The 16,132-nt window shown below is 42.3% G+C and overlaps 1 protein-coding gene across 3 annotated transcripts in view; it reads left to right on the top strand.

Annotated features, from left to right (window-relative positions):
- The window catches only part of ELL2 (elongation factor for RNA polymerase II 2), an 84,424-nt gene that overhangs the window by 28,524 nt on the left and 39,768 nt on the right, over positions 1-16,132 (top strand). For 2 of the 3 annotated variants that reach the window (XM_089679140.1, XM_089679138.1), the window contains exon 2: positions 9,028-9,075. The exons of the other annotated variant lie outside the window; for it this stretch is intronic. In XM_089679140.1, the coding sequence (XP_089535266.1) occupies positions 9,028-9,075 (48 nt within the window). The remainder of the gene's footprint in view (positions 1-9,027; positions 9,076-16,132) is intronic. 3 annotated transcript variants of the gene reach the window in all.

Raw genomic sequence — 16,132 nt, forward strand, 5'->3', positions numbered from 1 at the left:
GCGTGACGAACGTGAGAGGAGCTAGGCTCCTCTCACAGTCCGCCCTGAAGACCGGAACGGCGCGGGAATACGGCGAGAGGAACGCGCGGAGCAAAGGTAAGTGAATTGACACAGGGGGGACTTGGCTTACTACTTGCTACTTACTACTACTATATGGGGGGATGAATTACTATATGGGGGGATGAATTACTATGGGGGATGAATTACTATAAAACAGTGGTTCTTAACCTGGGTTCGATCGAACCCCAGGGGTTCAGTGAGTCAGTCTCGCGGGTTCGGCAGAGGTGAAGACCCACACCCGACTCATATGATTCCTGCAGTAAATATTCATTATTTTGTTTTTGTGTGAAAATCATGTTTTAATGGTTTTGTTCATTTTGTGCACTTAAACATGCTTGCTCATATTTCTGTATATTATCTGTTGCTGAACTCAACCACTTTGAAGTTTTAAAAGTACTCTTGGGGATCCATACACTGGTACATTGCTTTTTTGTGAGATGAGCATGTGGGACATGTCAACTTGGCATTTTACAGCTGGCCATAGTCAGAAGATGCTAGGGGGAATTTTCAAACAATCTGTTGTCATTCATGTTCATTCTATCACAGTAATGCATTACAGGTGCTGCAATGCGCAGCAGTACATGTTGCGTGTGGTGGTGGAAGGTAAAGTAATTAGTTGTGAACGGCATTGGAGTGTAGCTAACTAGCTCGCGTATGCAAAAGGCATTAATTCACATTCAGTAATGCACCGCTATAGTATGACTGGGCCCTAATGGTTGGGCAACTAAATCTTGTGTACAAAGCACAGTTGAACTTGCCAAACTAGTACAATGGCTGAGTATTTATCTAAAAACGTCAGTGCGTTCCTGTTGTACCTGTTGCACACCGTCTAATTGGCACCATGGTTTGACTTCTTGGAGTACTGCACTTTCCAATTTTGCAAACCTGGCAGACCCTCTTCCTTGGCACTAGAAGTGTGAGTAAGAGTGATGAGGAATGTGGCTGTGGTGTGGAATTGCAGGGAGCACGCTTTCACTAAGCCCTCATTTACACTAGTGTGTTCTTAGCCATGTAGAGGTGTCCCGTCCCCCCCCCCCCCCATAGTACTTGTGAATGAGGTCTAAAGTTTCAATATACTCTTTTGGGTTTACATGAGCTTTGAGGCTTTCTAGTATATAAATCCAGAAATATTGGCATGTGTGATGTACAGGACTAAAGAGAAAAAGGGGAGTTTGTTAACATGCCGGCCAATTCATTTACCTTGGCAAGAGAGACAGCACTCTTACAAAGTCCCCTTGCTTGGCTGTACTGCTTTGGCAAACCCCCTGACAACATTTACTGTAGGCTAAAGACAAGGTATTGTTACCACTCCAAAGAACTAGTCTGTTTTTGGCTGCTGACCTGCTGTTGGGAGATGTCTTATCAGGGTGATTCACTTGGCTTGTGCTGGTTAAATGCTTTGCCCTGTCCTAAAACTTGCTTACGTATTGTCTGCCAGTCCTTTTGAAGGTGTTCAGTATCCCCCCTCATTGGTAATTGTAAAGGATTTGGCAGCTGCTGAAGTGTGCCATTGTTCCAGAGAGCAGGAAGACCAGATCTCGGATTGTTCCCTGATACGTATTTATGGTCTCCAAGAGGAAGTGACAGCTTCTTGCACAAGCTTTTAAAAAGTGTAATACTGCAATATTTAGTACAGTGTGTGTCAGTCACGGTCAACTGTTAATGGTATAACAAAGTGGAAACAACTGGAAACCGCAACTCAGCCTCAAAGTGGTAGGTCACGTAAAATGACAAAGTGGGGTCAGCGCATAGTGTGCAGAATTCACCACCTGTCTGCAGAGTCCACAGCTAAAGACCTGAAAACTTTGTGTGGTCTTCAGATTAGCACAACAACCGTGTGTAGAGAGGTTCATGGAATGGGTTTCCATGGCTAAGCAGTTGCATCCAAGCCTTACAGCATCAAGTGCAATATAGGGCATTGGATGTAGTGGTGTAAAGTACTCTGCACTGGACTCTAGAGCAGTGGAGATGTGTTCTCTGGAGTAATGAATTGCGCTTCTCTGGTTCTGATGGACTTGTCTGGGTTTAGCGTTTACCAGGAGAACGGTACTTGTCTGACTGCATTGTGCCAAGTGTAAAGTTTGGTGAAGGGGGATTATGGTGTGGGGTTGTTTTTTCAGGGCTTGGGCTTGGCCCCTTAGTTCCAATGAAGGGAAATCTTAAGGCATCAGCATACCAAGACATTTTGGACAATTTCATGCTCCCAACTTTGTGGGAACAGTTTGGAGATGGCCCCTTCCTGTTCCAACATGACTGCGCACCAGTGCACAAAGCAAGGTCCATAAAGACATGGATGAGTGAGTTTGGGTGGAGGAACTTTGACCTGTGCAGAATCTTGACCTTAACCCGATAGAACACCTTTTAGGATGAATTGGAGCCAGAAGGTTTGCTGAGTCTCCCAGCACAGTCTCAAGAGCACGGAGGAGATGCCAGGAGACGGGCAGTTACTCTAGGAGAGCTGGACAGGGCTGTAGAAAGTCCTTAACCCACCAGCAAGACCCGTATCTGCTCCTTTGTGCAAGGTGGAACAGGATGAGGGTGGCCTTAGGGCCCGATGTCCTCTAGTGGGCCCTATGCTCACTGCCTGGCACCATAGAGCTCGATTGGCATTTGCCATTGAACATCAGAATTGGCAGGTCCACCACTGGCACCCTGTGCTTTTCACAGATGCAGGTTCACCCGGAGCACATGTGACAGATGTGAAAGCGTCTGGAGAAGCAGTGGAGAAAGTTATACTGCCTGTGACATCCCTCAGCATGACCATTTTGGTGGTGGGTCAGTGGTCTAGGGAGGCATATCCATGGAGGGATGCACAGACTTCTACATGCTAGACAATGGCACTCTGATTGCCATTCGGTATCTGGATGAAATCCTTGGACCCATTGTCAGACCCTACGCTGGTGCAGTGGGTCCTGGGTTCCTCCTGGTGCACGACAATGCCCAGCCTCATGTAACGAGTGTATGCAGGCAGTTCCTGGTGGATGAAGGACTTGACACCTTTGGCCCCATGTTCGCCTGACCTAAAACCAATAGAACGCCTCTTGGATATCATGTTTCAGTCCAATCCGATGCCGCCAGGTTGCACTTAGACTGTCCAGGAGCTCAGTGATGCCCTGGTCCAGATCTGGGAGGAAATACTCTGGGACAACATCCGTCTCATTAGGAGCATGCATACAAGCATGTGGGGGCCATACAAACTGAGTACCATTTTGAGTTGCTGCTGAGCAAAATGGACTAACCTGCTGCATCATTTTTTCACTTTGATTTTCAGGGTGTCTTTGAATTCAGACCTCTGTAGGTTGATCATTTTCATTTCCATCAAACAATGGGGCATCCTTACATTCCTAACACATTGCCCAGTCCATATCACTATAGATCTCCAGCATGATTTTTCCCCATTGAGATCTGATGTGTTTTCAAAGTTTTCCTTTAATTTTTTTGAGATGTATAAAAAAAACATTTTTCTCATGTAGTTGGCTGTTAATTGAAATGTAAGCAACCGATGTAAAATACTGTAGATCCTGAAGTAGGTGCTCAGCAAAAACGTGTGGGTTTTTTTTTTTTTTTTTTTTCCTGGGTAGATGTCATACATTGGTGGTGTGGACCACAGCTCTTGGGCTGATCATTAACCACTTGCCCTCCAGAAGATTTACCCACCCAACCCCTCCCTCCCTTCCTGACCAGGCCATTTTTTACATTTATGGCACTGCGTTACTTTAACTGACAATTGCGTGGTCATGCAACACTGCACCCAAATTAAATTTACATACTGAAAAAAGAGAAACTATATTTTTGACTTTTTGCTATTAAACATGTCCAATAACAAAAAACTTAAATGTATTCTGCTATATGTCTGTGCTTAAAAAAAAAAAAAAAAAAAAATCCCAATGTGAATGTATAATATATATGTAAATTGATGGCGCTATATAAGTACCTGAAATAAATACGTGTAAATTGGTTTATGTGAAAGTTAGTGTTTACAAATGGCGGTGTGTGTATATATACTGTAATTTAAAACATTTTTTTTTTTTTTTTATACTAGAAATGGTGGCGATCAGCAACTTATAGCGGCACTGCAACGGGCATTCTGACACTGGGGGGAACTGACTTGATGTCACTGACAACCCCAGTGACACAAATACAATGATCAGTGCTAATGAAAAGCACTGACACTGTACTAATGGCACTGGGCAGGAAGGGGTTCACATCTGGGGCGATCAAAGGGTTAACACTGTGCTGTATGTGTTTTTACTATGAGGCTGTGTCTGTGCTTTCCACTGTAAGCACACTGCTTTGTATGGCTCTATGCATACAAAACAGTGTGCTGGAGCCGACGGGAAAGAACTGTATTGTTTACATGCAGTTCTCTCCCCCTTTGGTAATACTCGGCGATCACCGGGTGCCGGAGAGTAGGGCCTGGTGATGACAGCCGAGGCTACGAATGGTGGCGTGGGTAGGATGTGAGCGTGGCTTGCCCGTAAATGCAAAATCATGTTTATATATACGTGATTTTGCGCACCACTGCCACCACTGCCCACAGTGGGAAAGCGGTTAAAGGATAAGTTCACCTTCTACAAAAAATAATAAATGCACACATTTAGTTATTTTTGCAGCTAAAAAATGTGCATTTACGATTTTTTTTTTTTTTTTTTTTTTTTTTTTGTTTTGGGAGCCTGTAAAGCATTGAACCAGCGATCAATAGAACTGAAGACCTGTCGGTGTATCACACTGACAGGAAGAATCCATGAACTACCACGGCGCCGTGGTATTTCATTGAGAACTACAAGGCAACAGCTGCAAAGGCTGTTGGAACTTGAGGTTTTCCCAATCACAGAATAGTGTGAATGAGCGACGTGGTCAGGTGGGCACAGCCCTGCACGGCCACGTTTTTTAAAATTGTGACCACTAGCAGGGAGAGAAGATTCTCCCCCCACTAGCTGTCAAAATGGGGGATTGATGGGGAGCGGAACTGGTCCTTTCGTAACATGTTACGCCGCGAGTATGGGTGTAATATGTTACGAAAGGTAAACTTTTATTCTTTTAACCGCTTGCCGCCCTGCCACTGTGTATATACGTGTGCAGGGCGGCAGTGGAGCGCAAAACCACGTTTAAAAACGGGTTCCGCGCTCCCGACACTTTCGCCGGCAGGGGGCGCGCTCCCGCCGACCCGCGGGTGACACTATTTGATCCAGGAGGGATCAATCATTAGATTTCAGCTAGTGATTTCTGGCTGAAATCACATGATCGATCCCTGTCCTATCCTGTCCTGTGTTGACATACACAGGGCAGGATATGATGTCATTCTTCTCTGCCTGGACACATTCCGTTCCAGACAGAGAAGAAGACATCCAAAAAGTGAGTACACAAGCACTACACTACAGTTAGAACACTCTAGGACACATTTAACCCCCTGATCGCCCCCCCCCTCCAGTTAACCCTTCACTGCCCTGTCACCAGTGTTACTGATCAGTGAAGCGATTTTTACTGATCAGTGTCGCTGGCGACTTCCGATAGAGTTAGCGCCCCTCCCAGATAGCGCCAGATTGCCCGCCAGTACACCAGTAATCCCGTTTAACCCCTTGATCGCCCCCCCCCCCCTCCAGTTAACCCCTTCACTGCCCTGTCACCCAGTGTCACTGATCAGTGAACCAATTTTTACTGATCACTGTATCAGTGTCGCTGGCGACTTCCGATAGAGTTAGCGCCCCTCCCAGATAGCGCCAGTTTGCCCGCCAGTACACCAGTAATCCCGTTTAACCCCTTGATCGCCCCCCCCCTCCAGTTAACCCCTTCACTGCCCTGTCACCCAGTGTCACTGATCAGTGAACCAATTTTTACAGATCACTGTATCAGTGTCGCTGGCGACTTCCGATAGAGTTAGCGCCCCTCCCAGATAGCGCCAGATTGCCCGCCAGTACACCAGTAATCCCGTTTAACCCCTTGATCGCCCCCCCCCCAGTTAACCCCTTCACTGCCCTGTCACCAGTGTCATTGATTACAGTGAACAGATTTTTACTGATCACTGTATTGGTGTCACTGGCGACTTCCGATAGTGTTAGCGCCCCTCCTAGATAGCGCCAGTTTGCCCGCTAATGCACGGGATTTTTTTTACCAAAAACATGTAGCAGAATACATTTTGGCTTAAATTTATGACTAACTTTGAGTTTACGATATATTTTTTTATAGCTGAAAGTAGAAAATATTGTTTTTTTTTTTCAAAATTTTCGTGGTTTTTTTGTTTATAGCGCAAAAAATAAAAAGCGCACAGGTGATCAAATACCACCAAAAGAAAGCTCTATTTGTGCGAAAAAAAGGACGTAAATTTTGTTTGGGTATAGCATTGCATGACCGCGCAATTATCATTTGAATTAGTGCAGCGCCAAACAGCAAAAAAAGGCCTGGTCATTAAGGGGGGTAAATCCTCTGGGGCTCAAGTGGTTAAAGAACAAAGACCTTTTTTACAGTGGACAGTCTGTTGCAGTGCTCTAGTGTGTTGGGTTTCTAATTGGCTTCCTGCCATTCAAATGATACAGTAGTACACTATGGTTAACAGATGGATAACCAGTTTACTCATTTGCATAAATATAGGGAAATGCTTGTTCCCTATAGTAAATTTTGGTAAACTTTTTAGACAAAAATCCATGACCTTTTGCTGTTGCATGAAATCTCTTAATGAGTGTTGATCTATTCTGGTGCTGGACTTGGCCATCTTCATTGCTGATTCTGTCATCAATTATCTGTAATACAGAACATGGGTGGGGTTTGCAGCATCGGATGTGTAGCTTATGTTAGCCATATATTTTCATTACATTCACTAGAGACATAGCTGCCTTTAGTGTAACTTGACTTTCCAGCAAAGCAGCTCATCATAATGATGGATATGGCAATTGCAGAGGAGTGGAGGGGGGCTACTGTGTGTGTGTGTGTGTGTGTGTGTGTGTGTGTGTGTGTGTGTGTGTGTGTACATGTATATTTATTTTTGTGCCAGTCACTTTAGTGCACGAACCTTTTTCCAAAGTTGCACCGTGCTGAGTCATGTTGATTTGGATGGGCACCAATGTGATTTCCCTTGTCAAGCGATTCTGTGTGACTCAAGAAGTAGCAGAAGTTGCACTAGTGTGAACCGGTGGTAAAGCAGGGGTTGCATTTTGGTAATTAAAACAAATCTTTTCAGACAAGATATTGTCCTCCAGAGCTTCTGTTACTGCTGTGTGGTCCACCGATTGCTCAGCATTACTAGTAATCAGTGTAATTTTGGAGCTGATGTATTGTAGCCTTGCACCATGGACAGGGATTGCTTACCTTTTTTTGTAGTTTATTTCTCACAAATGGAGACTACAGCCAGCCTTTGGAATTGTTATACTGATAACATAGCACACATTGCCACATTGTTTACCTTTCCACTGATCTTGTCCTTTTTAGTGACTTTCATAGAGTATTTGTGTACATCCTGAATAATCTAATTGCTTTATTTTCTTGACTTCTGGAAAACAATTAATGGGTGTTTCTTTACTGAAAATGTTTATGTGCACTGTGTTATGACAACAATTGTTCTATTGTCCTGCCCCATGTTTTGGATGATACTCAGATTAGACTGCACTAGTGCAGCACACAATGTATGCAGCCAGTGGGCATAGTAGAAACCCACCCCTCAGCATATATGCTTTTCCTGATGCAGGGATAGACTGCCACAATAAACTGCTTGTGAGTTGGTGAGCTAATCTATATCTACATTTAGATCCGTTTTGCTTGTTCTTTGTACAAATACATTAAAATACCAGTCATCTGTAGTGACAGTCCTGAGTATTAGGTTTTATTTACATTTCTTCAAAGGTGTGTGTGTTGTGGAACATTGGCAAACCAGATTTTTTTTTTTTTATTTTTTTTTTTACATATTAAAAAAGTCCTTTCTTATGCAAATTAGCCCCCCAAAGTATCAGCCACTGGTCAATCTTTAATGAAATGCTGCATTTCCAGGGCTAGGTATAGGTAACACATATTCCAGACTGGTTCCGACTTCTTTCATGGCCACCATTTGTGTCATTTCCCCATTGTAGTGGGGGTATAAATACATTGAGTTTCCTCCCACTGCTTAACTTGATTGACAGGCTAGGGAACTTCTGGTCTGTCCCACCCGCCATTGCTTGAGAGATTAACTGACAGGCCAGGAGACTTCTAGTCTGTCACACACATGCCTGAACCCACCCACATGCACGTCAATTTTATGCTACAGTTCACATTGCAAGATGGCTTTAGTGCGGGAAACTAACTGGAAGTGATGTCTGTACTTTCTCAGTCCCTTCTTATGGTACTCCAGCATAGCTGCTTTTCCTGTATACAACGATAATGTCACACATTTTAAAGGTGAAATTGTCAAAAACTGTGCTAGTGTGGAAAATCATGTTCTGTTTTACTCCCAAGTGTTAACATTTATTAACTGTCCTGCCATTCAGCTTTAATCCTTTTTCTGGTAAATTGATGTGGAATTCAGGTGTTGGCCAAATGCAGGGGTCATGGATGCACAATTAAGTTGCCAAGGACTAGGGGTTTCCCAAAAGGTTCCTGCTGTTGTTTTTTTGGTATCCTGCCTTCTTCTTTTGTTCCAAGGATTGTTTTTAGCATCAGTTGGATGCTAGATGGCTGATCTTATCCACTGGTATCTTTCGTCTCACGTTTGGGTACCAAAGATTTATCTGCTGATGTCTCCTTTGCTCTTATAGTAGATATTCTCTCTCCTGCTGCAGCATTCTTTGGAAAGTAAAAGATATGAGAGGAAATGAGATCTTAGTGACGGTCTTGTAGTCAACTAACAATTTTACTGTCCTATTTTCTGGGAGAAAAGAAGCTGGTGGATAAATCCAAACCATTAGCATCTTCCTAAAATCAGTTTTGGTAGAACTAATTATAGTTGACCATAGTGACAGGCACGTCTAATTATGTGTTCTTATTCTATCTGTTTATTTTTAGAATTCAATACCTGCACGACCATCCATTCAATTTCAGGGACTCCAAGGAGTAAGTACTGATCCTTCCCTTCCCTTTTTTTTTTTTTTTTTTTTTTTTTTTTTTTCTTTTACTTCGAAGCATTTTCATTAGTAAAAGAAGAAGCAATTTACTGCTGGCAATCCTAAATGTCAGCTTTGCATACCAGCCATGAGTTTATTAAATTCCAGAACCCCTTTCCCTAGTTTAGAAAAATCAGTATTGTGCATTAGGCCATTTGCGCATGCTGTTTGTGTCAAATTGGTCTCTCCCAGTTAACCTGCTTGTCTGATGTCGTCTAACAGTGATGTGCAAATTCTGTCTAAATTTTTCTAAGCCTAAACCTGCTCCCACCCCCATTGTAAGCCCTATACTGACCAGCTTGTAAAGGAAATGTGTATACTTGCATAATCTAAGGGTGTACCTGTCCGGCCACATGATCTACCCTGCGACTGGCTTCAGGAGAGAGAAGGGAGCAGCGACAATGGCTGCATTGCCTGGATGGAAACATTACCCTTAGACTTACTATGGGGAATCTGTTGTCCTCTGTCCTTTCTCTTCTCTGAAGCCGGCACACTTAAGCTGACCATATATTGTACAATTTTTCCTTTAGATTCTAAGTGTTAAGGTGTGACTTTATTATATGGTTTTTGTAAATCCTAAAGGAAAATTGTACAAAAAAGCAACCATAGATTAGGTAAGTCTGCACAGCTTTCCTGTCCACGGTAGTTGGTATAGGGGTGAGAACAGGTTTAGAATGGACTTCCTAACGATTTGGCACTAATTTCCATAAAGAAGAACTAGAATCTCCTTTCAATTATTAGACATTTATGTCCCATAATTATGTTTTTGATGGAGTAGGAAAAGTTTCTAACCCCTGTTAGACCGCTATTCTAACTAAGCTATTGAGGAAAAATGTTTATATTCATTTACAGGCTGCTCCAAATCTGGTTACTTGACCTCTCCTGTGCCAGTTGCAGGGGAGAGAAGCGAGCAGTGACCTAACCCATAGGTTACTATGGGCCATCCACTGTTGGCTCTCCCTCCTTTCACCTGCAGCGGGAGCTGACACAGGACAGTTGCTCTTTCCTTGGACAGTGAAAGGAGAAGCAGCACACTGATGGGCACAGCTGTTAATCTGCTCTCTCCTCCTGTCGGCGTGCTCCTTGCATGGTAGCACCATGAATTGGCTTCTTTGTGCTGCTTCTCCCTCCCCCTCTGAGCTCTGCTTTACAGACTGTACAGTAGACTGCCAGAGGCTGATAGTAAAATTTAAGGCACTTGCATTCAATTTCTACATCAACTCTTGTAAATTAGATGTTTTATGGGGGAAGGTCAGAATAGTGGGAAGTACTAAGTATTTGAGTGCTCAGACAAATAGAGCATATGGATAATAGGGGAAGCATTAAGGGAACATATGAATAAGAGGGGGTAGGCTTTCAAGCCAACCTGTCATTTTGCCCTATATAAGCAAACTAACAGAAGAAATTTACCAAAAAAAAATCTTTTAAATCTTTATTAAAGAAAATCTGGTAAAGTATGTACCTTCCCTTCTATCCAAAATTGAAAGTTTTGGCTATACGTACTTAATGTTAAGATTTGTGTAAATGCATGGTGACTTTTTGATTTTTAGGTGATGCTAGGTAATTTCCCTGATGCAACATTGCAAACTGGCTAAGTGCTTTTCATGTACAGACATTATAGTAAATCAGTAGTGTATATAATTAGACGTGTCAGTTTTTTTATTTTTTTCTAGTGGTATGATTCACTGCTAAAATCCTTAACCATTTTTGAAACTTGAAATTGAGGAGTTTTTTTTTTTTTGTGCTAGTTTTTGCATTGCCTGTATGTAGTACATGCTGGGCTTTGTGTCAAGGATCTGTGTTAACATGTGGAAGTCAATTCAAACCTTTCATTAAATCTGAATTCCAGGTATGATCTTCATTTCATAGTTACGTGTATCCAGCTTGTAACAATGTAAGTATGCATAGCTCATCCCAGAAGGACTGTTGTGAAAAGTGACAATCTCTGTAATACTCACCACTATTACAGTGATTGCTGGAGACTTCAGGGTTCCCTGTGGCTTTTGTTCTCCTGGCAATGGCACTATTCATTGACTGTGTGAGTCTTTTCAGTGAATACAAAGCCTTTTCTGATTGGACATGGTGGAGATTTTGATGTCATTAACCTTGTCCAATCATAAAATGCCTTTTTTTTTTTTTTTTTTTTTTTTCCCCATTAAAAAAAAAAAAAAAAGAATTTGTCAACTACTGTGCCAAGCATGGTCCCAGTTACTATGCAGAATGGAGCCACTTGACACAAGGCACAGATGACTGGTAATCTCTTTAGTTGTGCCAACTACTACAGCGATTGTCCACTACCTCAGCAGTCCCTTGGGTATGAGAGATGCATGCTTGGATTAGTCTGAGCTGGACCACTGTAGCTATGTAATAAAGATCGTACCTAGATTTCAGCTTGAGGCATACAGGGCACACTAATGAAATCTAAAAGACTGGTTATTGCTTATACTACTTGCTGAACTTTACTGGCATCCATTTATTTTTATTTTTTTTGTCCTGCATTATATACTAGTTAAACAGCTTTTTTCTTTTTCTTTTTTTCGTCCCAGAGTGTGCATTTTTAAAGAGCCACACTTGTACTGGTAACATTGCAGGCAAAAATCTGTATGATTATATCTATATCATTGCATACACTGAGAGATCATATTAAGAGGGTCATTGCTTGTGATTGGCCAGGGTTATCCGTAAATCTGAATCCTAATGTGTACAGCTTTAAACCCTGTGTATTTTGCCTGTCAATTCCGAAAGAACAGTTAACGACTGTTTTTCTTTATTTTGTTAATAATAATGGGCTGCCTAAGCTGCCCTAGTAATCATTCTGCCAAGGAATCTAATAGGAGAGATGGAGAGAGATACAGTTAGGTCCATATATATTTGGACACAGGCACAATTTTAGATTTTTTTCAGGTTTTTACCAAAACTTATTCAAGCTATAGTTCTTTAATGGATATGGGCTGAAAGTGCACACTCAAGTTTAATTTGAGGGTATGTACATCCAAATTGGAGGAAGGGTTTAGGAATTACAGCTCTTCAGAGTAGCCATCCCCCCTTTTTCAAGGGACCAAAAGTAATTGGACAATTGAATCAAAAGCTGTTTCATGGCCAGGTGTGGGCTACTCAATTATTTCTTCATCAATTAAGCAGGTAAAAGGTCTGGAGTTGATTTTAAGTGTGGTGTTTGCATTTGGAATCTATTGCTGTGAACCTACATCATGCGTTCAAAGTAGCTGTCCATGCAAGTGAAACAGGCCATTGCAAAGCTTCAAAAACGGAGATAGCAGCAACACTAGGAATGGCCAAAATCAACAGTGTGGTACATTGAGGAAATAAAAATGCACTGGTGAGCTCAGCAACATAAAAAGGCATGGACGTGCATGGAAGACAACAGTAGTGGATGATCGCAGGATCCTTTATGGTAAAGAAAAACCCATTCACAACATCCAGACACGTGAAGGACACTCTCCAGGAGGTGGGTGTATTATTGTCAAAGTCTACAATCAAGAGAAGACTTCACGAGAGCAAACAGAGGGTTCACCACAAGGTGCAAACCATTTATAAGCCTGAAGAATAGAAAAGCCAGATTCAACTTTGCCAAAGAACATCTAAAAAAGCCAGACCAGTTCTGGAAAAGAATTCTTTGGACGGATGAAACTAAGATTAATCTGTACCAGAATGAAGGTAAGAAAAAAATTTGGAGAAAGCTTGGAACAGCTCATGATCAAAAACACACAACATAATCTGCAAAACATGGTGAGGGCAGTGGGATTATTTGGGCATGCATGACTTCCAGTGGCACTGGGTCATTGGTGTTTATTGATGTGACAGAAGTCAGAAGCAGCCGGGTAAATTCTGCAGTGTTTAGAGATACTGTCAGCCCAGATTCAGCCAAATGCAGCAAAATTGATTGGACGGCTCTTCATGGTACAGATTAACAATGATCCAAAACACACTGCAAAAGCAACCCAAGAGCTTTTGAAGGAAAAGTGGCATATTCTGCAATGGTCGAGTCAATCACCTGATCTCAATCCAATTGAGCATGCATTTCACTTGCTGAAGGCAAAACTACAGGCGGAGAGACCCAGAAACGAAAGAGCAACTGAAGACAGTTGCAGTTAGAACCTGGCAAAACATCAGGAGGAAACCCAGTCTTTGGCAATGTCCATGGGTTCCAGACTTCAGGCAGTCATTGCCAGTAAAGGATTCTCAACAAAATATTGAACATTTAAAATGAACATTTTATTTATGATTATATTCATTTGTCCAATTACTTTTGGTCCCTTGAAAAAGGGGGAATGGCTATTCTTAAGAGCTTTATTTCCTAAACCCTTCCTCCAATTTGGATGTACATGCCCTCAAATTAAACCTGTGTACTTTCAGCCCATATCCATTATATAACTATAGCTTGAATATGTTTTGGAAAATACCTTAAAAAAAAAAATACAGTGGAGCAAAAAAGTATTTAGTCAGCCACCAATTGTGCAAGTTCTCCCACTGAAAAAGATGAGAGAGGCCTGTAATTGGCATCATAGGTAGACCTCAACTATGAGAGACAAAGTGGGAAAAAAAATCCAGACCATCACATTGGCTGATTTGGAAAGCATTTATTTGCAAATTATGGTGGAAAATAAGTATTTGGTCAATATCAAAAGTTCATCTCAGTACTTTGACCTCTGTCATTGCCAACAAAGAATATATAACAAACATTTCCTGTAAGTCTTCACAAGGTTGGCACACACTGTTGCTGGTATGTTGGCCCATTCCTCCATGCAGATCTCCTCTAGAGCAGTGTTGTTTTGGGGCTGTCGCTGGGCAACACGGACTTTCAACTCTCTCCAAAGGTTTTCTATGGGGTTGAGATCTGGAGACTGGCTAGGCCACTCCAGGACCTTGAAATGCTTCTTACGAAGCCACTCCACTTCCCGGGTGGTATGTTTGGGATTATTGTCATGTTGGAAGACCTAGCCATGTTTCATGCCCTTGCTGATGGAAGGAGGTTTGCACTCAATCTCACGATAAATGGCCCCATTCATTCTGTCCTGTACATGGATCAGTCGTCCTGGTCCCTTTCCTGAAAAACAGCCCCAACGCATTATGTTGCCACCCCCATGCTTCACAGTAGGTATGGTGTTCTTTGGATGCAACGCAGCATTCTCTCTCCTCCAAACTCGACAAGTTGTGTTTCTACCAGAGTTCTATTTTGGTTTCATCTGACCATATATCATTCTCCCAATCCTCTTCTGGATCATCCAAATGCTCTCTAGCAAACTTAAGACGGGCCCGGACATGTACTGGCTTAAGCAGGGGGACACGTCTGGCACTGCAGGATCTGAGTCCCTGGCGGCGTAGTGTGTTACTGATGGTAGCCTTTGTTACGTTGGTCTCAGCTCTCTGCAGGTCATTCACTAGGTCCCCCCGTGTGGTCCTGGCATTTTTGCTCACCGTTCTTGTGATCATTTTGACCCCATGGGGTGAGATCTTGCGTGTAGCCCCAGATCGAGGGAGATTATCAGTGATCTTGTATGTCTTCCATTTTCTAATTATTGCTCCCACAGTTGATTTGTTCACACCAAGCTGCTTGCCTATTGCAGATTCAGTCTTCCCAGCCTGGTGCAGGTCTACAATTTGTTTCTGGTGTCCTTTTGACAGCTCTTTGGTCTTCACCATAGTGGAGTTTGGAGTGTGACTGTTTGAACTTGTTATCAGTATAAAAGACACCTGTGCACAACCTCAAACAGGTGCCATTGATACAGGTAATGAGTGCAGGACAGAGGAGCCTCTTAAAGAAGAAGGTACAGGTCTGTGAGAGCCAGAAATCTTGCTTGTTTGTAGGTGACCAAATAAATTCTTTCCAAATCAGCCAATGTGATTGTCTGGATTTTTTTTTCTCATTTTGTCTCATAGTTGAGGTCTACCTATGATGCCAATTACAGGCCTCATCTTTTTAAGTGGGAGAACTTGCACAATTGGTGGCTGACTAAATACTTTTTTTTTGCCCCACTGTATATATGGACCTAACAGTATGTGTATATTATAATATTGTGGAATATGGCCTGTATTTAGAGATTGTATCCAAGGCCCATTTCTGCAATGACACTGGTATACATGCTCCATCTTTTCTGTAACTACCCATATTGGTCTTGCAAGTTTAAATAAAAGATCTGATGGCAAACATTGTCTGTCTGTTTTTAGCTTCCAGGCTTCAGCCTATCCCTTTGGAGCAGAATGTGTCTCTTGGGGGCTGTGGTAAAGCAATAAGCCTAAAAAAAAAAACCCTTTTTCTTGGATTAGATTTGCCACTTTGGTACAAAGACAGTGGAAGCATTAAAGGTTTTACACAGGGCAAATATTTTCAAATATGTTCTATCGGATCAGGCCCCCTTCTGACACCACATCTACTATGGTCCATACTGTGTGCTGAGTAGGACATTCAAAGAGAGAGGATAAAGTTTCAATATATTTCTGAAAGTAACAAAGTAAGACCTCACAGCTTCAGAGGTGAATATGTATTCACAACTCAAAACAGCCAAATGCAAAGAATCCTGGATACTTCTCAAATGTTAGTTTGTATAGACACTAACAGAAAAATTGAAGCAAAAAAGGAAATTTCAATGGTACATAATACTTTATTAATATCCCATTCCATGAAAACTAAATATAAAAGCCGACTCAACTTCCAAAAGACGCTGTTGCTCAGGCCAAGCCAACTGTGGGACGTCGGTGTGCTAAATTCTGGCCAAGGTGTTTGTCCAATGGGATGTTCTCAGCTTGTCCAGAGTTGTAGGAGGGGTCTAGTGGGTCCACCAACTATGGACTGCCTGCAAAGAGTAGCAGGAGGGGGCAGATACAAGTCACCCAGTGTAAAGAGACAGCGCAGCAGTGACCGGTCTTTATTATGGGCAACTCACACAGAGGTACTGTCAAACTTGCATTTTATATGTGTTTAGAGAGGTCCTCAAAGCATATAACTCAAATACTGCATTTACCTGTGTTTTAGGTGCAGTCAGTTTAGC

This window comes from Staurois parvus, unplaced genomic scaffold (assembly GCF_062004578.1).
Source record: "Staurois parvus isolate SC_StPar_1 unplaced genomic scaffold, SC_StPar_1.0 ptg000218l, whole genome shotgun sequence".
NCBI lineage: Eukaryota > Metazoa > Chordata > Amphibia > Anura > Ranidae > Staurois > Staurois parvus.